Below are 25,766 nucleotides of genomic sequence, written 5' to 3' on the forward strand. Positions count from 1 at the left end.
GGGACATGTCTCAAATGATTCTCTTTCAAAAGAGGGATGTGTGCTCTCCGTTGGTCTCCGTGTTTTCACCAGTGTCATTACCACTGCACATATTTTAGATTTAATGTGTTAGAAATTCATTGCATGTCTCTATACAGAAGATGAGAACTTTCATGCTACAAATTGCATAGTGGTTACATGGGGGACAGTGTTGTGATATTTAAGATCTACTTCTCAAGAATATCAATTTCAATTTATTGTGCTTATAGAGCGCCAAAACATTACACATGTATCATGGCGCTTTACAGAATGTAGACAATCAGAAAAAAAAAAAAAAGAAAGGAAGAAAAGAAAAGATTGTCATTTATATCATTATGTTTATTATTATGTCATTTATGTAAACAGACTTTTAATTTGTTTCCAATGTTTTGTAAATGATTCTCCCCAGTGTGTATAATATACTATGAGGAAGAGAAGAATGTCAGATTTATACGCCTACGGTACTTGTTGTTTACCTACAAACAACATGTGTTTGCTGCTGTTCATTTATGCACACACACACACATTCTCTGGTGTTTCACCTCCACGAGGAGCACATTTTCAGAACCTCCAGAGAGTCTGGGGTTTGAAATAGACACATGACACCAGCTCATACGTAAGGGTATCCTCTAGGTCACCCACAGCAGCCCACTGGGGTCAGATACAAGTGGTTCAGTCGCAGCACCCATCCCAACGCCCCCTCTCAAAGCCAAGAGGTGCTGAGCACTGCCAAGTATACCACGGCTTTGTTCCGCAAGCATGACTGGTTTAGGCGTTTTATTTTGAAGCCAAGATAACACTGTACAATTGCAGTAGCATTGAAAGTAGAGGCTACTTTCAGTTAACAAACACTAATGTGTATATCTCTGAATGTCTGAAACAATGTCTGAAAGATAGATCCATATTTGCATGTCTGGATGTGTAAGATAACATAACAGTGATTTCCAGACCTTCAGCTTTTGCATGTGTTGCTTTACAAAGGGGGCTGGTTTGGGGTTGTGTGTCACTTCTGACCCTAGCCACTGTAGAGAGGGGCCCCTCTCTCCTCTCTTGCCCAAATGAAAAGGGCTTTCAGGGTGCGACGGCCATCCATGGCAATCCCCATGCAAACTTTCAATCATGACAATCTTGGCAGTATGATGTCTGATTTCATTTTTTTAGTGTAGTCTTTGTCAACATCTCCAGATAACCATAACATTTCTGGATGGTGTTCATCAACAAGAGCAGGCAGTATCTTTGACAAAACACAAATAAGCTATCACTCAAGTTTTGCATGCACCATCAAAAAAGTCATTTGAAATTCATGTGCATTTTGTGTTCAGCTATACAATTCCCCAAATGCTGTTTCCATCTGTCAATGGAGTGACCATGTTGTAGGACATAGATAAATCAGTGCGCATAGAAAACATTGATGTAAGGCAGCCCTCTAGCTGTGAAAAACAGCATCATTGCAAACCGCCTTTGATTTCAGTTGTACCTAGCATTTAGCCAAAATGAAAGCAAACGCCTTTGCAGAAAACAAAATGTGGCGACAGTATGTATGATTTGTAATCCTATGTTGCCAAGAAAAGCATTTTGGTGAATGTAAGGAAATTATCACAAGAAAGATGAAAAAGCCACACAATTGCCCCAGGCGGAGCGAACGCCAAACCTACTGGCATGGACTGAATCCTGAATCACGCAGCTTTAAATAAGCCAAAGATAAGATAGGTTTGGTAAAAATGGACATTAAAGTGATTCGTTTTTTTTTGTAAGTCCATCATATAATGAGTTAATTTACATTCTGTGGTATTCTCTTACATCTGTGTTTTTCATGGGGAAATATTTCCCAGGGCGATGTTCCTTTAAGAAGTAGCCCCCCACTCAAGCACTTGAGTCTCGGCAGTCAGGAAAGTTGGTTTGAACTTCCGAGGAAGTAATGGGACTTCAAGAAGGGGACAATGGGGGGAAAGCTGACTTGATAAAACAAGTATCTTATTGTTACATGTCGTCTCATATCGCATCGTCTCGCGTCTTAGATTTTTGAACACTTGGATTTTTAATTTTGGATTGAGTCAGAACTCTAATCAACGGAGTGATATTCAACACTTAAACGACAGGAACGGCTGTGGCTGTGGCAGACCTCTTTAAGATTTCCATTTTACCTTTGTGTTTTGCTATTAAAGAGAACACACGTTGCGGAGATATGTTTTGTAGCTGCGTTAAATGAGTTTGCTGGAATTCCCCAGAGGTTTTGGAATGTACGCACAACAGAATTTGTCAGCCCTACTTACGATTTTGTTCCTTATTTTTACATTATTTGTAACGGTAGGTATTTGCACAGACCTTAAAGTATTAGTTCGTTTGAGTGATGGGCAAATTACAGAGGAAACTCTGGAGGCAGACAGTGAGAGGGATGTTATCACTGTGGAATTCAAGCAAGGAGATGGCACTCTCATAACAGTCTTGGCTGACTTTAAACGGGTGAGTGTTGATATCGTCTTAGTTTAATAATAGCCTACATTTTAGATTTTACCCCATACCTTGTGAATACTTCATAGTTCATCATAGTTGTTGTATTATTATGGTTTCTAGCTTCCACTGAATCGCAGTCTCTTTAGTGGTTTTTGGCGTGAAATAGCGTAATTCAACGTAGACTGCAATTCATTATCTTAATTATGAATAATCTAAGGTTGTGTGGACAGGTTATTTTATATTCAGGTTAAGTGTTTTCTTTCACTTCTCCAAAAAATTGAGCTGCGTAATAGCGCTCTTAATATCTCGTGAAAGACATTTTGTGATAACTTTAATAAGCAGCATCAAATGCAATGCCGACACAGAAATGACTCAGTTCGTAAAATACTAACTTATAAGTTACATAGCTATTCATCTGCGAATACAACCAAGCTCTAAACTGTATGTGATATAGCCTAGAATCTATTAGTCTCCACTGGGAAAAAGAGTGAGGCTCTCTCAAATACCAGGCCTACTGTATGCATGAAGAGCATCTTGTCTTCTGCCAGAGCTCGTCAACTCAATTTAGGGGCCTGCCTCTTTCCATGTGCCTCCAATCACTGCTTTCCACTAATTCTGTGGAAAAATAAATAAAGGAGTAGGCATATGGGCCACCACCAAGTGGCAAGTAAGGCAGCATTCACTTGTGCAAAAAAATGTTTTGTTTTCGTATGCCCTATAAACAACATGGTTGCTGTATGCGCAGCTTACTCACCTGGGTATGAAACAGGGCAAATAAGTTGCGCTACATCCTTCCACGTTGAACCCTCCGAGTCTTTGTAGGCCTATTATTTTTACAACATTATCTGTCAGCAAGTGTGATTTACGATGCAACGTCGGGCGCTGTGAAACACTAGGGAGCTGGTGCCGTGCAGGTCAGGTTAGATTTGACACCCAAACCTCCCCACCTCACATTCCCCAACAAATACACAAGCATTATATTTCTCACTTTCCCTGAGGTTACCCATGCCTGTACACTTACTCAGCGTCTCGAGTGTTATTAGGCCATCATGTCATAGGTCCATGTAGTTATATGTACATTCATGTCTTTCTTTCTACAATTTACATTTTGGAATATCTTCCAGTCTGGACAGTGGACATGATCACTTCTTGATGCCTGCTGCTGCTACTAATGCCAGAAATTCAAAATGTTATGACGCTGATCATTAGGCAACTGGAATGAAAAGACTACTATTGGCCAATAAAGAAGCTCTGTTGGAACATTTGAGCATTTGTTCCCTTTTCAGGGCGCTTGGGCTTGATATGTGTGGTATGCGTGTGGGTCAGTGGGTTAGTTAGGGGATCAGCTGATTGATGCAGACCTCTGCTGGAGGCGGAGCGGTCAGACAGCAGGTTCACATTTCTGGGTCTTGTCCTGCGTCACGAACAACCCATTTTAGCTGAGTAGGTCAGATTGCACTTTTATTGTGAAACTCAAAGCTGTTGAATGCCTGCCATGTTATGAGCAATTTGAGGTCAAACCTTTTCACAATAATCTACTCTATGAGTTAGCAGGTTAACTTTGGTCTATTAAGTTTAGAGAGTATTTCCTAACCGCCTGCTACCACAGATGACCGGTGTCTATTACTTTGCCAGCTTCTGAGTTATTTTAGATTATTTAGAATCTAAACTAACAACAAAACAGTAAAAAAGATACTTCTGAATTGCGGTAGTGAAATTGTTGATATGTTTAGTTAGCATCCATGGAATAAATTGGATTAGGTCCAACCAGTTGGTCATTATTAAAGAATACTGTAGATCCTTTTAGGACTTTTTACCGACCATGTTGTAATGGTCTATTTGGTAACAATAACCTACTGTCTAGGTTATGATATAGTGTTTACTGTGTTCAGTGACTCATTCTGAGGTTAAGGAGAGATGACTGGCAAGGCCTGCATTGCTTGTTAGTCTATTCTCCTCTCATCCTTCATTCCTATCATCATTCTATGTTCTTCATAGCATGTGAAGATCTTCCGTGCCCTTGTTCTTGGGGAACCGGAGCGGGGCCAGACGCAGTACCAAGCCCTCTGCTTCATCACACACCTCGACCCTCGCGAGTTCATCCCCACTGAATCCATGGCCAGGCTCCGACAGGTGAGTCACCTCTCCTGAGGAGTGAAATCTTGCTCTAGACATGGGTGGGGCATGGAGCACGGACTTATAATCAACACCTGTAAAATCCCTTCCATTCTTTTCCTGTCGTCTAGAAAAACTCCCACGTGGTGCGCTCGGCCGACGAGAGCCGGGGGCCAGAGCAGCTCAGCATGGATGTGGCCGTCAACCTGACCCAGGCCTGGCAACTGAGCGCCCACATCCGCAACGTCTGTGGCGAGGCCCAGCAGGCCTACACCAGCCAGGCAGATGTGACCCGCTGGACTGGGAGAGGTGGGTAGTGCCTCCATCTGCCTTGGGATGAATACAGTCCTTCTAGTTCCAGGAGTATGGGCTTTTGACACATGCACAGAGTTCAGTGTGTAGTAGTTGTTGTTGCAGTGCAGTAAGTTTGGCCTTTAGATATAAATCTCTCCCTATTAAATGACCATCATTTTGCTCAAAGGTTTGAAGGAAGTATATCTGAGCACAATAGCCTATCAAACCACACCCTTCCCTTCTCTGCCTATAAAGCAACAGCTTGCAATGGCTTGCATCCTGTATGGCTCAGTCTGACATCTTGATTGGCTGGAATACTGTATGGCTCAGTCTGACATCTTGATTGGCTGGAATACTGTATGGCTCAGTCTGACATCTTGATTGGCTGGAATACTGTATTGTTCAGTCTGAGAGTTTCTTACGCCCCCCGCTACTTTATTTGTTTCCCATTTGGAGTCAGGATTGTGTATTAACACCGTATTGTTTTAATAAGTGCACACATTTCATTTCATTTCTCGATCCCACCCCATCTCTCTCTCCCACTCACTACCTGTCTCTTCGCTGTCCTGTCCTATAGAGGCAAAAAAGCCCCAAAATATATATATATATACATATTTAAAATTGTGTATTAAATGAGAATCACAGACTACACCTTTAAGCAAGTATGTGTTGTTATTCCCTGCAGGACTGCAGAGATCCATGTTTGAGGTCCAGCCCTCCGATCCAGACGTGCCCACTCCGCTGGCCTGCTCAGTGGCCACAGGCCTGTGGGAGCCCTGCCTGTGCTCGTACCGCCTGAGTCTGGAGTGGTACCCCTGCCTGCTCAAGTACTGCCGCGGCAGAGGCCCCAGCCCCTACAAGTGCGGCATCCGGAGCTGCAGCAAGAGCTTCCGTTTCAGCTTCCACACGCCACACAGACAGCTCTGCCTCTGGGACGAGGAGGCGTAGGAAGCTGTGCCCGCGCCCAGTCTGCAGAGGAACAGTGCCCAGCCGTATGCCCATATGTTCACATGCCAAGTGTGCAAAGCTCGATGTTCTCCTCCTCACCAACAGTCGAGATATTTTTTTTTCTCTGAATCTGTGAACGTCAAAAGATGTGTGCCTTTCTGACACGCTGTGTGTGCGTGCTCCAGAGCCAGAGTATGTGGAAGACGGTGTCACGGGGACCCGTCCCACTCACTGTGTTAAGGGATAATTAGTATGCTGTGCAGTGGTGTCATGATCTAGTGACCAGTGGTCCCAAAGTCCCATGCTGGATGCCATGACCCCCGAGGACCTGCCGGTGTCTTAGTTTGACTTTCTTACATATGCAGTTTTTTTTAATTATTGTTATTATTGTTATTATTATTATTATTGTTATTGTATTATTTATGAACAACAGTAGCTGGTTAGATATCCATGAAGCTAAAAATATCTTTATAGCACTAAAAAAAACAAGTTTGGATTAGATTATCTGATTGGAAACTTCAGATCACAACTTGGTCGTAGCACTCGCAGTGAACCTGTACCTCATACAAGTGTCTTTTTTTTGTTCAGTTTCATAATGATCATAATTGACATTTACAATTACACACATTGCCCTGCCTTAAGTATGCTGTGCTACTATGACACCACACATTGCCCTGCCTTAAGTATGCTGTGCTACTATGACACCACACATTGCCCTGCCTTAAGTATGCTGGCCCACTATGGCATGCTGGGCTTTAAGCCTCACAGTATATGAAATGTATTCTCAGTGCCTTTGTCCTAGGGGTCTCACTTGTTTTTACAGAGGTGCTTGAGCTGTTTTGCCACCAGCTGATCTTGTTATGCTTGGGTAGTGAGGCATTCTGTGCTAGACGTGTCTCTGGTGTTAAATGTTAATTAAGTGTTATATTGAGGTTGATAAAATGTTTGTAAAATGTTTGTAAAGGTTATTATTGACTGAGATTATTCACGCAAGTTGAAAATGCTACATACCCCAGACTTGGGTATTAGACCTAGGTGTCTATGTTCAGGTAACCGTCCCTCAAAGGGTGTCCGTTTTTGCACCATATCCTTTGATTTAAAGATGTTTTTTTTCATACGTAGACATGTTGCACGCATCTGTTGACACTCACAGACAGAATGTCCCTGTTGGATGGTAATGGGACGTGTAGTAGATGGGGTTTCTCTACATTATTTGTATGCCCTATTGTCATCACTACTGGTGATCATATTCACCATTAATGACATGAACGTGATGCTAATATTACTGTGAACTGACACAAGCCAAATATGGTCCAAGTTGCAACATACGTGTATGTAGAATATTGAGATATAAATCTTTAACTATTTTTTTACAACTAAATCTAAGGGTATTACCTGCATTTGTGATGGTTAAATAAAATGCTGTTCTTACAAAGATTGCTCTGGCTTATTTGAGAAATTGCTGTATTACACTAAGTAGGCATACTTCTCACCCACACAAGTGATGTCTCAACACACTACACTTCTCCCAAATGTCTGCAGTGAAGGCCAGGGGCTGTTGTTTGTGTTTCTGATTTATAGCTGAATACTGCCCTCTGGTGGTTCAATGTTGTAATTTGTATTTGAGACCATGGACAATATGCACTTGTAACAACAATCTGCATTAATTGGCATTGTGTAGGTTTTTGTAGGCAGTTAGCCTTGGACTCCTCTTCAGATTAATTTTGATGGTTAATATCCATGTGAAACAGATAGACACACCTGTCATTTCCTCTAGCTGTACAGGGTATGCACTAGGCCCGTGCAGGCTAGTTCAGTGCTCTAGATCGGAACCCTCCACAAAAATGTGAGAAAAGCTCACAGCAAATCACCAACCATATGACCACAACACACAGCTCGGCATGCTTGCCAACTGCGCTATTGTTCCTGCTGGGTTTGTTGCATGCCTTTTCGATATAGCTATCTCGCTAGTTTTAGATCATAACTTCTTATTTTTGTTGGTTGTATATGCACACTTGTCAAGTCAAGTCAACTTTATTTATATAGCGCTTTGGACATTTGTGTGTTTCTTTGACTACCAAAAGGATTACAGACTTTCCTAGTTTTTTATTCCTTATGTAAACAAACACTCACTCCACCTGTGGTCTTATGGTTTCTAACAATCTTTTTACAACTCTTATGATGTGTTTTAGAACTTTGTATTTTTAAGCCTTTTTAGCCTATTCTTATTTCTTCTTATTCTGATTTATTTTATGTTTATTTTTATTTTTTTATTTTGTCCACCATGCTTTTACTCAATACTGCTTCCTATTCTCTGATGGTGTAAAGCACATTGAATTGCCTTTGTGTATGAAATGCCCTATATAAATAAACTTGCCTTGCCTATCTAGTGTAACAAGGATAAAAGTAGGCCTACAAACTTTTGTTCACTCCAATGAACATGAGAGCTACACTGTATCTCAGTGAAAGGGGCAGATCCATGGTATTCACGCTATCTTAAATAATTCATTGTGCTACAGTCCCAAAATCACTAAGCTATAGCCTATATGGCAAATACCCAGCACAGAGACCAGCTAGACTGTCAACTTGTAAATGACATGTAAACACTTAAGAACAAAACTGGTTCTTACATTGTAAGTGGAGGTGTTATTTTCACTTCCTTTTCTCTGTTTTTCATCATTAATGATAATGCCTGTACTATGGCCTGCACACCAATACAAAGCCATTATGTTGCATCAGCAGAACAGCCATTTGCTGTTATTTCACATAAATTGAATTGCGTAACAAATGTATGCAAATGACTACAGTCATCTAAAATTGACGGTGTGTTCATTAAAATTAACTGTTACTTCTCTACTGAAACATTTTACTCTCAAATACAGGTGGGTCTCAAATAATTTAAATATTGTGGAAAAGTTCACCCCCAATTTAGTTCAAGATATTTCAGATATTCTAGATTCCTTATATAAAGTGAAATATTTCAAGCCATTTTTTGTTTTGATCTTGATGATTATGGCTTACAGCTAATGAAAACCAAAAATGAGTATCAATAAAGAGGTTATACAGAAAAGTCTACCTTTTGAAAAGAATGAGCTAATCTGACTAATCTGAAATAGTTAATTTATACACTCAATACTTGTCGGGCTGCTTTTGCACAAATGTGGTGCAGTATTTCACTTCCACAATCTAGAATATATGAAAGATACAGTTTTTGAACTAAATTAGGGGGACAAAATGAACTTTTCCATGATATTCTAATTTTTTGAGACCCACCTGCATACTATATGCAAACAAGTGTATTCAACTGTCACAACCAGTAAATAATAAAAATCTATACTTGTTATTCCAAGAGAGACATGCATCAAAGTTTATGAATAACAAGTGACAGGATCTCCCGTGATGTAAAACCATTTGTGCTTTCCAGTCATCTGAACACTGAAGGTGTGAGTGCTGTCACTGACATCTGGGATGATGCTGAAATGTGGAGCATTCCACTACTGAGGAGGGTGGCATGATATAAAGCATTCTGTGACATGCAGTGGGTACAGGTGTACAGATAGGAGTGTCAAGAAAGTAGCTCTCTTAAATGTCCAGAAAGCACAGGTAATGTCCACCAATCTCATCACAGTTTCATAGCACCATTGATATTTCACATAACAATGAGGGACCCCTTTGGAGATGAATAACCCACATTCTTGGGTGTGCTGTTTATGGGCTTTATCTCTGAAAAAGAATATTGAAGTGACCAAAACACAATGACACAGATAGGAAGACTGTCACAACCAGTAAATAATAACTGACTTGAACTGATACTGAAAGTAAGGAAAACCACATAGAAGATACAAAGTTATTTTTTTACAATATCCCTGAGCTTTAGTTTTGAATAATGATATAAGGATTATTTTTAGGTAGGTAACAGCCACCAACCTGGTTTTATAGCCCACCATTCATATTCAGCATGACAAAGATCACTTTTGGAGATGAGTAACCCACACACTCTGGTGTGTTGTTTATGGGCCTATTTCTGCAGAAGGATATTCAAGTCACCAGAAAACAATGACAGGCTGGTACATTAAGCCTGCTATCTGTCAGATAGGAAAACCGAAAAAGACTTCAACTGATACTAGAGGTAAAGAAAACATCATGTAGAGGCTACAGTGTTATACTGACAGTGTCCCTGAGCATTGCTTTTTTGAATAATAATTCAAGAATGATGATTGATCAGGATGTTACATGTATCTTATGTTATACTATCATTACTACTACCACCACTATTTTACTGTGTGTGTGTGTTATGACATGCAGTAATTTATAGTAATCTTAGTGTGCTTAACTGTACAATTTATTATGAAAAGCAGCTAGTTTTCAATAATGTTCCAGGATAATGTGCTAGGATAAAGTGCACAGTTTTTCTTAATTGCTTTTTTAAGAACAACTGTGTACTTTAGATTCAATTTGCAACATAATGTGGCTGTAAACAAGCCTAGGAAATGAGAGCTGCATCTGTACACAATAATCTCTCTGATAATGCAAATACAAGCCATGTGAGTCAACTGATACATCAGGTGGCCATGGAGCATCCATCCAGCGCCAGGCGCACTCGCTCCCTGTGCAGAGGAGAGCCAAAGCAGGATAGGAACACACCTGGAGGTAGCTAGATTGGATCCACTCCCTAAATTCCCCCATAGACTCACATCTATCTATGAGCATTTCCAAGATTAGCACAAGATCCACACAGACAAGAGCAGTCCAGCACAGACTCTCTCATAGGCATGCTGTCACACAGTCAGAGAAGCTTTTTCGAAGTTTGCTGCCGACAGTGTCCATTGTTGTCTTATGCAAAACATCACAGTCTGGATAGGACAAACCAGGGGACTTATGCAAATGGCCTATCTATCTGGTGCTGGAGTATACTCAAAAGGTGAATGCTTCTCCACTAACCTAGTTTGGGAAATGTCAAAGTTTCTCTGTAGATGTACAAGATAAAGTGGAAATACACACGTTCATTATCACAGAGAGGATCAAGGAAAGCCTGGAAACAACTAGTCACAATCATCTCTGTGACTTTACAGCAGATTCAAGTCCAGGTAAGTGGCATTCTTTCAGAAATACTTCTAATGCATGTAATACATCTATGGCCTTCTGGTCTTCCATATGTTACTATTGATGTTCTCAGCAAGTTACTGGTTGATTATGCCTCCATGCCCGTGTGTGTGAGTGGCCAGAGAGGTGAGGTCAGACTGTGGCGCTCACTGAGTGGGGATATCCTCCAAACTTATGAATATTACAACAGTGATTATATGAGGGAGTTGATTTGAAAGTTGGACACATTAGAATAACCTCAAGATAATTTTCCTGTGAGCGCTGGCTGAATTGCCCTGTGCCCGCATTAAAGTTGTGATCCAGTAGGAAAATCAGCTGTATTTATCATTACAGATATTAAGATGAGCACAGAGCATGTGGAGGCAGCAGAAACTCAGAATGAACGAGCTGGTAAGGCAGACACAACTCCTTGTTTTACTGTCACGCCCGAGAGCCGCGCTGCTCTTCGCTGAATTCATGTGTTTTTCTGCTCTTCTGTCGGTCCTGATTCTGCCACCAATTTCAAACAGCTTTTCTCATCTGATGCATCTGATGCAGGGGGCCCGTGTCCCACTCAAGGATAAGCAGTGCTTTTGCTCAAAAATACTTTGGTCAAAGTTGAATTGTTGGACATTGTTATTAGCCATGTGTTGGTTGGCACTAATGTAATGGCATGTATGAAATTAATTTAATTGAAACTATAAACTATAAAAATAAACTGGGAAAAGAAAACATCTCTATTGCTAGAACATATATATTTTTCACTCAAGGCATTTTTTAATAGTGGTCCTCAATGTTAATTCTCACATCTTGACAGTTTTGTAAAAAAAAAAGAAATAAGAACTGTAAAAATTTAACCACAACTTGATTGCTGTTAATAATTTCTGAGCTGGGTAAAGTTGTTTCTGAACTTTTTCTTTGTATGGTTTTGGCAAAAGCCAAGTCCAGGCTTGTTTCTCCATGACACTGGCTCTTAACTCATCAGCCATAGATCACAAGACAATCAATTTGACAGGTGTTCCAATGAACTTGGAAAAGATCTTAAGAATAGATGTGACATGAGGTTCCAACAGCTGGCCCCAGGGCAGGAGAGGGCAGATGAGGATGATCTTAAGAATAGATGTGACATGAGGTTCCAGCAGCTGGCCCCAGGGCAGGAGAGGGCAGATGAGGATGAGGGCCCCAGGGCAGGAGAGGGCAGATGAGGATGAGGAGCAGAGGACTTGGGGCAGGAGAGGGCAGATGAGGATGAGGAGCAGAGGACTTGGGGCAGGAGAGGGCAGATGAGGATGAGGAGCAGAGGACTTGGGGCAGGAGAGGGCAGATGAGGAGCAGAGGACTTGGGGCAGGAGAGGGCAGATGAGGATGAGGAGCAGAGGACTTGGGGCAGGAGAGGGCAGATGAGGAGCAGAGGACTTGGGGCAGGAGAGGGCAGATGAGGATGAGGAGCAGAGGACTTGGGGCAGGAGAGGGCAGATGAGGATGAGGAGCAGAGGACTTGGGGCAGGAGAGGGCAGATGAGGATGAGGAGCAGAGGACTTGGGGCAGGAGAGGGCAGATGAGGAGCAGAGGACTTGGGGCTGCTTTTGGTTTTGTCTTCTTTTTCTTTTCTTTTTCCCGTCTCAGTCTAACAGGATGTCCCTGTCTGTGTTTGTACTGAGCCAACAGCTATCCTGAAACGTGCCAGTTATATCCCAAAACTGTTCTATTACATAACATTTGTTGACATACTGAACATTTCTTGGAAAGTCATCCACAGAAACATAACACACCTAAGAAAGTTTTGTGTTTTAAATAGCAAAAAGAAACAAAAACTTAAACTTCAGATATTAGGTTATTGGGTGATATGAAGGGTTGACACACTAGTCTAAGATATTTAAATGTACAGTGTTACACAAATTAACGTCATGTCAAACAAATTAAGTAATGACAAATATAGGTCATAATGTTGAATGGTGAAAGACTAGGGGGTCTACAAGCATTCAAATGCCCAGCCCTTCAAGGGTTGCCAAGGAGACCTGCTCATTTGCATGCAGAGCTCATTTCCATACTGGAAGTTGGGCTCCAGAGCAGAAGGATTTCCATATTGTGGGATGAACAAGCACAGTGCTCACCGCAAACTCACTGGCCCTTCATTTGAATGCCAAATGAGGAAAGATTACCTGGCTAGGCCGACTCTTGAATTCCTCTGTTTTATATTTCATCATTGTATAATTTGTTAAACTTTTTTGATGTGTGTATATATTTTTGATGACTTCATTGTATGCTTCGGCAATTAGTATTATCCTTTCATCCATTGAAAACGCATTTGTATATCCAATACATTCATTTTTTTCCATCTTTTTTTATCTTATTTTTTTACATTTCAGACATTGAACAAAATGGAATTGATTTCACCAGACAAGTAAGTCCAGCCCTTAGCTGAGCATATTTAACTGCTCTCCTTCAGCTGTTTTCCTCTGCGCTTCACTAAGTTAGCCTGAGGGCTATCATATTTACATCCAGATTCTAAGATACTGCTTCCCAGAAAGGTGTAGTAGATACTGGTTATCCTTTTATATCTCCTCTCATTAAAACACAAGATCTAGTGGTTGGTGAATGCTATTGACTTATCTTTATAAAAAAACACTTTCTTTATGAAAAGGACACAATACTTTGAGCTGTTTTTCCACTATCTGCACATCAGAAGCATACTACAGCACTTGTATGGAACTTTGAAAAGGGCTCCTAGGTGGGAGGGTAATCCCAGCGTACAGGAAAGGGCCCCAGGCCTGGGGAAACATTTGCATACTGGGCTGCCGGGGGACAGGGAAGGTGTGTGTGTTTGTCAAAGCTTCTATCTCGTTTAACGAGTCTAGCTGCCAACTGATCGAGCAGTCCACACACACACACCTGAGGGCTATCACACCACTCTGCCCACCTGATATTGATTTCCCACCAATGCGTCCCTCAGAAATGGAACAAACCTTTGAGACATTCCATGTCAAGACTGGTACCACGTCCGTAAATTCATTTCATGTTTCTTTTTCTTCAAACTTCTCTTGGGCTATTACATTATTAAAATAGGTATTCGCCAAAAATCTGAGTGTCATAGCTTTACAACCATATACTGCTCTATATGTACAGTCTATGGTTACAACTGCTGTACAGTCTATGGTTACAACTGTCAAAAGTTTTCCCATTTGTCGCTGCACTCCAAATCTTATATTGTCTAATTTTGGTTTTGCTGGTTGATAGCAGCATATACTTTATGTAATTTAAAGCTCTTTTCAACTTCATTCCATTCTTAAAACTGCCACCAACCGTGCAGAAATAGAAAAATAAACTTTTTAAAGCATTGACCTTTGACCTTTTGATGTTTTCGCCACTAACAAAAGTAACACAAATGATCAAAATGCTTAATTGGGCTTTCAGAAACAATCTATGGGTTAGTTCATAATCATCCATCGAGCAATAGGTGAGCATTTTTTAAAGTACGAAGCTACAACAATCAAATGTCCAATGAATACCTATTTTAATAATGCAACTGCCCTATAGAAGTTTGAAGAAAAAACATGAAATTCATTGGTAAAACTTCACATGGACTGTCTCCTTTGTGGTTCAATTACTATTGGCCAGTGGTTCTCAAAGTGTGGGAGCGGGCCCCACTAGTGGGGAATAGAGACATGACAGGTGAGGCGCAAAGAACAGGAGGACATGTGTTCTATTGTGCCTATCTGTAATAATGCCTCTCTGTTTTGACAAGGATCAAGGACAAAGATCATAGATTCAAAACAAAATAGCCACACACAAACAAGAGTCATAAACAGACCAACATATGAATTAAAATAACATCTGATCCAGCGGACTGAGATGGGAAATGTAATGTGGAACCAAGATGTGAAAAAAAGTATTTTAACGTTACCATGTTGCCGGGTTGATGAGGTCAAGTGGGGCTTGAAAGTTCCCCACCTTAAAAATGGAGGATGACAGAAAAAGTTTGAGAACCACTGCTATAGACTATTCTTTCAGTGCATGCCTATCGGTTTGTTTGTCAGCTGCTCATATTATCTTACATCAATCTCATCATGTCTTATTAACCTGAGTCATCTTCCCGTGTCCAGATCAAAACAGAGGACCTGAATGATTCTCCTCATTCAGCTGTATCACACAAGACATGCCACCTGACGCAAGGCTCCTACCTGCCTGGGGGGTCACTTGCTGGAGTAAGGAACTACTACTCTTAGCAATCCAACACATACAATCCCCTGACAAAATAAAAATATGAATTATTAATGTTATGTTATGAATATAAATAATCTTGGCTTTGTGAGTTGTTAAGTTGTTGTCTGTCCCTCTGCAGGACGTCCACTCTCTACATAGTCTTCCACAGCTGGTTTTGATGCCGGGCTCTCATCTCTCCTCGCCCCCTTCCTTCCTCCTCTCTCAGCCTCAGTCTTCACATCAGGGTCAGTGAACAGCTATGCGCAGAAAGACATGTCACACTTTGTGGGGATGAGGCTATTCCGTAGAATTCCTGACACTGTCTTCATCATTTTTTGATGACAGAACACTCTCGAAAATGCATCTTGCATTTAGTTTAGTGATGCCAGTGTGTTTACATTACACTACGCATACCTTAACTCACAGTCACTAGTCACAGCAACAAGATGACTTGACTTGGGCTATGTCTACACTAGCGGGGTTTTGTTGGAATCCCAAAGCCTTTTGTCAGCAGATCTGTTGTTTACTGTGTGTGTGCTAAAGCTGTGATTGTCCCCGCAGCACTGCTGCAGCCCAACCTGCTGTCCTTACCGTCCCAGTCCCAGGCAGGCCTGCTGCCCCACCAGCCTGGCCTCGCACTCACTCCTCAGGTACAGGTGCACCACAACACCCACTCACTCCTCAGGTACAGGTGCACCACAACACCCACTCACTCCTCAGGTACAGGTGCACCACAACACCCACTCACTCCTCAGGTACAGGTGCACCACAACACCCACTCACTCCTCAGGTACAGGTGCACCACAACACCCACTCACTCCTCAGGTACAGGTGCACCACAACACCCACACGCTCTGCTCTTTGGAAGTCCCTTTGGACCTGAATGTATAACTTTGACACACATGCACACATACGTAGTCAATGTAGACCTGCAATGTTCCCTCATGTGATCACACTCTCTCTAACACAGAAAAACACACACATGAACGCATGCATCAATTTGAAGATTGTACTATTTTTTACTAGACGAATTTGTACTATGTGTGGAGAGCATTTACTCACCATCGTTATCTCATTTTTGACGGAGGTGGCGTTTAGAGGGTTTTGCATCTGAACTCTTCAACTACTGTATAAACATAAACATTTGAGTTTTTTTTTTTTTTTTGCAAGTCATTCCGGAAGGACACTGTACAGTTTGGGAATTTTCATTAACTGCCATTCAAAACAGCCACTTCAGTAATCAAATGAAACCTTCAACATTATAATCACACTATTTTACAGTCATTGAACACTTCCTTTTGTTTTGTTCACCCTTTGATCGTATGCTTTAGCGTGTTAAAGTAACACAAAACAGCAACAAAATAGAAGAATGGTCTTAATGACTGCATAACATAGTGTTAAATTGCAAGGGGACAAAAACAAGTGTAGGAGCATCAAACCAACATTTTCTTTCTGTGAGATGGATTTCTTAATCAAATTGTGTGTCAGAGAACAGTTGTAACTCCAAAGCAGTCATTTACATCTGAGATGTTGCCTTGAGCCAAGTAATGGTAATGTTCTGCTGCCTCCCTCAGGGCATGAGTCGCGCAGGCCTGGCGGGGCCGGCAGTAGATGGCCACCTCGAGATGTCTCACCTGCAGGTCCCCAAGCACACGCACGTGGGCCCTTCGCCGCAGGATGAACCCAATGACCTTGAGGAGCTGGAGCAGTTTGCCAAGTCCTTCAAGCAGAGGAGGATCAAACTGGGCTTCACGCAGGTCAGCGGGCACCAGGGGCTATTGGTCACCTGAAGACAAACACCTTTGGACAGATTACACAGATTACATTTACATTTATTCATTTAGCAGATGCTTTTACCCACATAATATAATATGTCAATTATATTACAGTGGCCAGAGCAACTCAGGGTTAAGTGCCTTGCTCAAGGGCACCACGGTGGAAGTTGGGTATTGAACCCACAACTTTTCAGATTACCATTGGTCATGGTTCTTGGTCATCTTGATGCTTAGTGTGTTCAGTCTAAATAATGTAGTAAGGATCAATCCCTTCTCATTTCAAACTTGCTGAAACAACATAAATAGGCAATTTTGATTCAACCGAAACAGGTATAGTCGTTTTTTCTTCATCTCATCACAACTCATTTGAGGTCTTTCAAATACGCATTTAAATCACAGATACTGAAATTCCGCCGTATTCTACTGGAGTTAAATATGTAAAGCACAGGAGGAAGCCTACTTTACATACGCTTTAAATCACCCTGTGATACCCTGACCTTTATGACCTCATCATGATTCAGTGTGAGCATTTGCATTGCACTCGAGTGTTTCATCTGGACTCTTCTCAGAATGTATGGGGACGCTCCGTTAGACCGTTATTTATGATGAAGTTAGATGCATGCTGTAAATGTGAATGTCAGTAGTTTTGTGTCTAAGGGCTGACTCGTGGGAAATGTCTGTAGTTTTGTGTGTTGGGGCTGACTCGTGGGGAATGTCTGTAGTTTTGTGTGTTGGGGCTGACGCGTGGGGAATGTCTGTAGTTTTGTGTGTTGGGGCTGACTCATGGGGTTTCTCTCTCTCTCCACCTGTAGGGTGACGTGGGGCTGGCCATGGGGAAACTGTATGGGAATGACTTCAGCCAGACCACCATCTCACGCTTCGAGGCGCTCAACCTGAGCTTCAAAAACATGTGCAAGCTGAAGCCGCTGCTGGAGAAGTGGCTGAGTGATGCAGGTGAGTCTGAATGTGTACCTCAGATAAAGCCCCTCAGTGGCAAATCTTTATTTTTCTTCAAGGCATTCTACAGTAAATGCTGGCAGATCAAGAGAGATTGAAGAGCAGTCACTATTTTTGCCCTATTTGTGCTTTTTTCCCCTAATGTCATAAAGCGTTTGTTTAATGGCATGTTTTACTGCAGAAAAAAAATCATCTTCACCTATCAATGACGTAGAAATAGACTGATTGACAGTCCCCTCTGTGTCTGCATGAAACTCCCTCAACTTAACGTGTTGTCTTTGCTCAGAGAACTCCCCCTCCGACTCCATCCCCAACCCCAGCACGCTGCCCCAGCTCATGGAGGGCTACGGGAGGAAGAGGAAAAAGAGGACAAGTATCGAGACCAACATCAAACTCACCCTGGAGAAGCGCTTTTTAGATGTAGGTGAAATCAACTGATTCTTTTTTGTTTGTTTGTTTTGTTTTGTTTTGTTTTAAGAAAATCCTTTGCAGTGTGATCACTAGATTGGGCCTCTAACATCATTTGAATAAAAAAACAAATTCAAAACATGCGTAGGCACTTCCTGTAGCAAGTAGGCTATAAAAGGCCTTTATTTAATATGACCAGTGTTACATAAGGACTTTAGGCACTTACTGCAGGACTACCGCTGTTTTCTTTATTTCTTTTTACTCAAGGGATTTCTTTGTTTGTTTTCTGTTTAAGAGGTTGTCACTGTCTGACCATGTAAATATTACCAAGCTAACGTGCCGCTGACCTTGCAGAACCCTAAGCCTAACTCTGAGGAGATTTCACTGATCTCCGAGCAGCTGTCCATGGAGAAGGAGGTGGTGCGTGTCTGGTTCTGCAACCGCCGGCAGAAAGAGAAGAGAATTTACCTCCCAGTGTCCACCTCACCCATAAAACCACACAACTTCAACTCTAGAGTGGTGAGTCTCTCTGAACCTTGTCAGTCAGTACTACAGCTGCAGCTGCGCCCTACTCTACTCCGCTCAACAGAGGTGGAAAAGTCCAGCTTCAAAGAGTACAAGTCCAACCATGTTCTACACTTAACACAGGTGATCTCACCAATTAGCTGCTCCACCTGGCTGAATAGTTGTGCTAATTAGAATCAGCTGGTTTAAGTGAATGGTTGGCACAGATAGGCTACTGTATGTGGTAAGAAGTTTACTTTCTGAAGTTGGGCTTTTCCACCATGACACCAACCTCTTCATCTTGTTCCTATTTCAGCCCACCACTTCCCGCCCTTACAGTCCTCTAGCAACAGGGGGAGGTGAGTCTTGTCCATCATTGCAATTTATGCATTTTGCACCAAAACATAGAACTGTTTATCATGGAGCAGGACACATGTGATGGCAAACAGCCTGATGAAGGGAGAGAGTTGAGAGAGACTCTGGTCTCATGCAGTGGAGCTGATATGTGCATCACTGTTCATGTCTTTCTGTTGTTCCTGTTCACTGAGGCGTGCTGTTTGCTGAGTGTTGCACTAGTATTTGTATCATGGGATGTAATTCATGAAGGGGAATATATAGTCATTGGAACTGAATTTCCTCTTCCGGGACCTTTGTTTATACAGGTGATGGGCTTTTTTAAATGCTTCTAGTCAATTAAAGTAAAGGCCTTTTCATTTTCAAACCAACGGAGTGTCTGGACCTGCATTTTTGATGTCAGAATCCTATTTTCCCCTCTTTTCTGGAAAACTAACTTGTTTGTTTATTTCATCATTTCAGTTTCCTCAAGCTCGTCTCCTGGCAGCCCGGGCCGTGGGTCGTCTCCGAGCGGCCTCTCATCTGCGTCCAACCCTCTGACCTCTCAGGGGGTCAATCAGTCCTTCAGCTCTGCAGGGTATGCACACCCAATCGGCTTTCGTTTAACGTTAGCAGTCACAATACATTTTACATTTACATTCTCAAGCTACATCAAGCCATGTTGCGACTCTATACAGCCACCTATGACACTGTGTTTGCTGTCTTTTCAGGCCCTGGTATCGTTCGTGGAGTCATGCATCTTATCATCACTAAAAGATCAAGCCAGCTGGACCTTTTGGAACTTGTGGATCAGGTCCTGTCATCGTACATGGAGGCCTTTGCGTTGTTTCACTGCAGTCAAATGGATTTTGGCGATGCATTTTAAATCTCAATCATGAAGACCTTTGTTCACTGAAGTCAAATGGATTTTGACAATGGGGTTTGCAGGGACCACCCTCAGCTCTCCACTCATTGGAAAGTCTCCTGTTTCCTCTTCTGCGCAGTAGGCCTATATTGTGTGGTAAAACAATGTGCCACGTAAACAAGTTTGAGTTCAACATCAGCATTATGTCATTTAATAGAACCAATTCCTCAAGGACATTTGGTGTCTTGCCAACCGAGAAGAGGACAGAAGAATGAGCAACCCCTTTGGGAAGAAATGTAAATATATAGCTGCATTGGAGGTCCGTTGACACCAGTGTGTTTACATTATATTTTTTGCTGTTTGTTTATGTTCCTGCTCCTGTGCTTGTTTGTCAGGGGTAAATAGACCCCATACATTGCAGACACATATTTGTGTATATATTTATGCCAAATAGATGTGGACATACTAACATGTGGAGGAATGTGCTATATCTAAGAAGTAGACATAACATTTCCTGAAATTAAAATGTGCTCTCATAAGAAAATCCACATGTAGCACAAGATGTAATTCATTTAAATGACTATATCGTAATGCCTGATTTCAGCAGAATATTTGACACATATTTGAGGTTTGCTTATCATGTTTCCAGTATAATGAAACTGCTCCATAGCCACACACACAACATGTCTGTCCAATGTCTGCAATTACAATTATTCCTCTACTGTCCTCTCTCCACTGTTAGCATGTTAGCCACTCCAGGTGAATTGTAATGAGAGCAACAGATATAGGATTTAAAATATTTACATCAGATGAAGGAAAACAAGATATAGATGGCAGGACTTTTAAAACTGGAGAAAATGAGCAATGGTAGAGCAATGTGCCACCAATAAAAAATAAATGTTTTTTTTATATATTTATTTCATTTTTTGCTTGTGGTTTTAAATCCAGAGAGAAAATGTTGATAGTAAATTGGGCCTCAAAAGAGGTTGAGGAGAGTGAATGTTAGTACATTTGCAACGGACATATATGGAATTTCCATTCAATAAACTGTCCTCTTTTCATTGTTTGTAAAGAAATGCTGTATAGGCTACTACGCCATTGATGTTGCATGAAATGAGTGAAAATGCTTACCTCTGCTTGTCATTCTTTATTTAAACTAAATAAAATTCTAATTTGTTGTTGTTATCTTTGAGATGAGTGTATTTAACAGTAATTCTGTCAAGACAACATTCCCCAACAGATTAACATCCAGCCTGACTCATCTTCACTGACCCCAACTAGATTGATGACCGATCTAACTTCTCTGAGCATGTAGCCTCAATTGCAAAATCACATCACAACAACACAACTTCTTGTTCAGGCCATGGTCATCTCCAAGCTGGACTATTGTAATTAACTATTAGCTGGCCTATCTGCTTCTGTAGTAAGATCGTTACAGCTGATTTAGAATGCTGCAGCACGCCTGGTCTTCAATCAGCCAAAGAGGACTTCTCCTAGTTACTCTCCATTGGCTCCCTATAGTCTCTATAAATCTCTCACTTTGGCCTATAGAACACTGACTAGATCTGCTCCCTGTTATTTTAATTCAATGATCAAGATGTAGCCTACATCCCCAACCACCCACTGCGGTCTTCTGATGAGTGTCTGTTGTGTCGACCAGTCATAAACGCTAAGTCAAATTCAAGACTCTTTACCTCATGAGTTGAGAATGAGTTGCCCAGTGCTCTCCGTTCCTGTGATAGTTTTGGGTTTTTCAAGAGGGGTCTAAAGGCATACTGTACCTATTCAACATGCACTTAGTTTATTAAACGCTTATGCGTTATTTGTATATTATAGTATTGTTTATTTTAATTGGGCTGTTGATTAATTTGACATTGTTTTTTTATTACTGATATTATCCTTAATGTAGTCTTACCATGATATTGTTATTGTTATTATATTATTGATTGAATGGCCATTATTGTTTATTATTGCTATTTTTCTTCATTTTCATTGTTTATTTCATTAGGCTATTGATTGAATTCATATTGTTGTTTATTATTGCTAATCTCCTTAATGTATTCTGACCAACATTTTAAATTGTTCCCTGTTAAATTTAAGTAGGCTGTTATTTTGTTTTGTGTTTGTATGTCGCTTTGGACAGCGTCTGCCAAATCCGATAACCATGACCAAGACAAGAAGATAATGGCAGTGCAAGTAACGCATCAGGAATAGAACTCTCTCAAAAACTTTACTGACAGGGAACAATCTCAACCAGCCAAGTCTCCTAAATTCAGTTTAACTGAACAAACAGTGGACAAAGGCGGGTGTGTAAAACAATGACAACTCACAGCCCCTTGCCAAACCTGTTTTAGTGTGTACCTCTATAGACGGTGTCAGTGCACTGTGTCTAGGACTCTCTTCCTGCTGTTCCAGTTCCATTTGTGCTCCAATATCATTTTACACCGTTATTTTCCAACAACATACTCAGTTTGGCTCACCTTGGGCAACTATGCTGACCATACTCCTCTTCGTGGGAACACTTTTAAATCACGCCAATGCAGGTTTGTGAGTTTTTTAATTGGATAAAGTGTAATGAAAGGGATTATACCTTCATGTTTTTTTGTCATGTTATTGTTATCACATATCTGTAGCTTATCTCAAAAATGGCATAACCCTTTTCATCTGACTTTAAAATATTCTTCTTCAAAATATTTACATTTCCGAATGTAGATTTCGATACAGATGTCCTGAATGAAAAGGATGGGGTTGTATCAGGAATACTGAGCGACTCTGTGCTGCTGCATCTGCCGCCATGCAGTTTCCAAGGTCAGAATGTGAGCCTGCAATACACAATCAACAACACCGTGGACACCTGTAAGTACAAACATCCCCTTTAAAAAACCTGAAAGGTAGCCTAAATTGCGCATTGCTTAGTTACTGTACAATGTGCATTAAGTAAAATTAATATTAATGTACTGTATTATGCTTAATATATGCAGTGTATTTTTATTATCCCACAGGGACCCTGGAAAACATATTCACTGTACCCCCATGTGAGAAAACAACTGGGACAGAGGGAAACTCCTTGGTCACAAGGAGGATTGGATACAAAGTGTCAGATCTGGCTAGTGGAACTACATATAGGTACAATTTTCACTGGAATATTCCAATTGTATTTCATGTTTTAATTACATGGGTAAAAGTTGATGTACCATGTTGCTTCTTTGCCAGATTTCAGTTCCAGATTGGATCAAACAAGAGCAATACTGTGTTAGCTACTACAAAAGCAGGTAATTTAATGCAGTTTTACTCCCATCATTTGTATTATTGTAGGCCTAGGCTCACTGTAGGCTATTACACTCTAATAGTGTAATAGTTTCAGCAACATTAAACACAAATAGTTGGCACTATTTAATAACCATGTGGTATCTTATTTACAGGACAGCACTATAGTGGAATAGACACCGGACTTCCAGCCCGGAGTGGAGCCATGGTGGTCATTACTGTGATACTGTCTGTTGCCATGTTCATTCTGATGGTGGCCCTCACCATCACTATCGTCTTATCAAATGATGAGGATTGAAGCAAAACAATTCATTTATAAACATTACACATTGATGCTTTTCTTTCTGTCTATGCATGCGTGCCTGTCCAACTTAAAAATAGGTGTATATGTCTGTGGTGGCAGAATGCTTTATTTTCTAAGTGTCAGTGGTTCAATTTTGGTTCCCAATAAAGCAAAACAACATAATAATCTGATGCAGCAGGTTATTATATGTAGAGTTACTATGAGAGACTAGCTTTTACTGTTGATATAGCAGCCAGGGCTGATCTCTGGCTTGGTCGAATTCATTTTTGTCGGATTTTTTGCTTTCCCCAACACGGCGTGACCCTAAGGGAAACGATTTTGGGGTTTAAAATGGCTGGATTTTTCCTTTAAGTTAAAGTACAGAAGTACTTGCTTTTAAAAATCCTTAAGTATTCAGAAGTACAAGTATTTTTTCTTTTTAATGTAATGTTTATTTGGTCTTTAATAGGACTTGAACAGACCTTTAGTTCCTTAAATCCAACAAAAACATTTAACCTATTTTTATAACTTTGCAACTGTTCACATTTGCAATAATATAATTTAAATAATTATTCATTCTCTGTTCACAAATCTAAAACATTTTCACTACCGGATATAAAACCAGATAACTCAGTTTATTTATCGTTTATTGATGTATTGTAAGATAAAGAGCTATGTGGTGAGTGTCAAGTGATTGTTTAATTTAATTTCAATTTCACAATCATGGATGACAGCCTGGTTAAAACCAGATGACTTCTCAAAAATCAATTGCGAACAGGTTCGCCTGGGTTCTCCCAGGCTACATGAAGGATGTTCTGATGAAGAATCTGTTGTCACCATCATTATCACAGCCAATTCAGCCACGTTCAAATTAAACTACTAAAAAAAATGAACTTGATGGTCAATCGCATAATTGAATTTAAATAATCATATGTGGTTAAAAGTAAAGAGTAGGCCTACTTCATGCTCATATTTCAAATGTAGTGGAGTCAAAAGTACAGTATTTGTCTTTCAAACATAGTGGAGTAAAAGTCACAAGTTTCCAAAAATATGAATAGGCTACTCAAGTAAACCACAGATAGGCTCTATAGGCTACTCAAAAATCATACTTAAGTAAAGTAATCAAGTAAATGATAAAACCCCTGATGACAACTGCAGTTGGAATGGCTGAACATTTAAATAGTTGGATAGTTTAAATAGTTAAAATTGTGAATTATTGTAGTGAGGACTTTTATTTTGAAAAAGTTGTGAGCAGAAACAGGAAACAGTTGAACAGGATCTGTAGTCTTAAGAGAGCCAGATTGTAGGCTATGGCTAAAACATAGTTGAAAAGTTGAATGTAGATAGTGTAATGGATGTAGACAGAAAGTTTAATGGATGTTATAGATAGATAGATAGATAGATAGATAGATAGATAGATAGATAGATAGATGGATAGATAGATTGATTGATTGATTGATTGATTGATTGATTGATTGATTGATAGATAGATAGATAGATAGATAGATAGATAGATAGATAGATAGATAGATACTTTAGATAGTTTAGATAAGATAGTTTAATGGGTGGATGAGTGAATGGTTTGAAGAAGATGGATGGATAGAAAGTTGGATGGAATGTGCCTTATCCTTGTAGAATGGAGAGACACAGAGATAATTGGCCTAGATGAGCAGAAAGCAATTGATACAGGTGCAATCAGTTTAATTGGCTCTTTGAGGGGGGCCTTGTTGAGCAGCTGGCAATTGATACAGGTGCACATCAGTTTATAGTTAATACACTCTTAAAACAAATGTGTTGAAAACAACACAGCTTGCATTGTTTTCAACACATCTCTGTGTCTAGATAGGGACAACACAGTTTGTGTTGTTTCCTTTTTTTATTTGTTACACAATATGTGTTGAAAACAACACAACTTGCATCATTTTTTAACACATGTCTGTGTCCAGACAGGGATAACACATTCGTTTTAAGAGTGTAGCCTATCTCAAAAGTATAGTATAAGTATAAGTATATGTATATATACTCTTTTGATCCTGTGGGGGAAATTTGGTCTCTGCATTAATCCCAATCCGTGAATTAGTGAAACACACTCAGCACACAGTGAGGTGAAGCACACCCGGCGCAGTGAGCTGCCCGCAACAACAGCAGCGCTCAGGGAGCAGTGAGGGGTTAGGTGCCTTGCTCAAGGGCACTTCAGCCGTAGGCAACCTATGGTCGGGGTTCAAATCGGCAACCCTCCGGTTACAAGTCCGAAGTGCTA

At 40.7% G+C, this 25,766-nt stretch overlaps 3 protein-coding genes across 3 annotated transcripts; all 3 read left to right on the forward strand.

The window, feature by feature from the left end:
* Positions 1 to 1,902: 1,902 nt before the first annotated feature.
* Positions 1,903 to 8,224, forward strand: oafb (OAF homolog b (Drosophila)). The gene is made up of 4 exons (XM_048267381.1): positions 1,903 to 2,481; positions 4,471 to 4,605; positions 4,719 to 4,896; positions 5,567 to 8,224. The coding sequence occupies exons 1-4, from the start codon at positions 2,224 to 2,226 to the stop codon at positions 5,827 to 5,829; spliced, it is 834 nt and encodes a 277-aa protein (XP_048123338.1). The 5' UTR covers positions 1,903 to 2,223; the 3' UTR covers positions 5,830 to 8,224.
* A 2,586-nt stretch (positions 8,225 to 10,810) lies between these two features.
* Positions 10,811 to 21,087, forward strand: pou2f3 (POU class 2 homeobox 3). The gene is made up of 13 exons (XM_048237376.1): positions 10,811 to 10,916; positions 11,266 to 11,322; positions 13,281 to 13,315; positions 15,015 to 15,116; positions 15,254 to 15,359; positions 15,676 to 15,764; positions 16,689 to 16,871; positions 17,702 to 17,843; positions 18,133 to 18,266; positions 18,609 to 18,773; positions 19,075 to 19,117; positions 19,575 to 19,689; positions 19,823 to 21,087. Exons 2-13 carry the CDS (start codon positions 11,274 to 11,276, stop codon positions 19,863 to 19,865), a joined length of 1,206 nt encoding a protein of 401 aa, XP_048093333.1. The 5' UTR covers positions 10,811 to 10,916; positions 11,266 to 11,273; the 3' UTR covers positions 19,866 to 21,087.
* A 1,267-nt stretch (positions 21,088 to 22,354) lies between these two features.
* Positions 22,355 to 23,692, forward strand: zgc:194948 (uncharacterized protein LOC796981 homolog). The gene is made up of 5 exons (XM_048237688.1): positions 22,355 to 22,499; positions 22,669 to 22,812; positions 22,959 to 23,082; positions 23,170 to 23,228; positions 23,379 to 23,692. Exons 1-5 carry the CDS (start codon positions 22,448 to 22,450, stop codon positions 23,519 to 23,521), a joined length of 522 nt encoding a protein of 173 aa, XP_048093645.1. The 5' UTR covers positions 22,355 to 22,447; the 3' UTR covers positions 23,522 to 23,692.
* Positions 23,693 to 25,766: the final 2,074 nt, after the last annotated feature.

The sequence above is a fragment of the Alosa alosa genome, chromosome 2, assembly GCF_017589495.1.
Source record: "Alosa alosa isolate M-15738 ecotype Scorff River chromosome 2, AALO_Geno_1.1, whole genome shotgun sequence".
Lineage (NCBI taxonomy): Eukaryota > Metazoa > Chordata > Actinopteri > Clupeiformes > Clupeidae > Alosa > Alosa alosa.

Bases quoted from the DNA above. Each gene is read 5' to 3' on its own strand.
- oafb (XM_048267381.1), top strand. From the start codon at position 2,224: ATGAGTTTGCTGGAATTCCCCAGAGGTTTTGGAATGTACGCACAACAG. The intron at 2,482-4,470 runs GTGAGTGTTGAT...TGTTCTTCATAG, and splicing joins TCTTGGCTGACTTTAAACGG to CATGTGAAGATCTTCCGTGC. The intron at 4,606-4,718 runs GTGAGTCACCTC...CCTGTCGTCTAG, and splicing joins CCATGGCCAGGCTCCGACAG to AAAAACTCCCACGTGGTGCG.
- pou2f3 (XM_048237376.1), top strand. From the start codon at position 11,274: ATGAGCACAGAGCATGTGGAGGCAGCAGAAACTCAGAATGAACGAGCT. The intron at 13,316-15,014 runs GTAAGTCCAGCC...TCCCGTGTCCAG, and splicing joins GAATTGATTTCACCAGACAA to ATCAAAACAGAGGACCTGAA. The intron at 19,118-19,574 runs GTGAGTCTTGTC...TCATCATTTCAG, and splicing joins TCCTCTAGCAACAGGGGGAG to TTTCCTCAAGCTCGTCTCCT.
- zgc:194948 (XM_048237688.1), top strand. From the start codon at position 22,448: ATGCTGACCATACTCCTCTTCGTGGGAACACTTTTAAATCACGCCAAT. The intron at 22,813-22,958 runs GTAAGTACAAAC...ATTATCCCACAG, and splicing joins CAACAACACCGTGGACACCT to GGACCCTGGAAAACATATTC. The intron at 23,083-23,169 runs GTACAATTTTCA...CTTCTTTGCCAG, and splicing joins GCTAGTGGAACTACATATAG to ATTTCAGTTCCAGATTGGAT.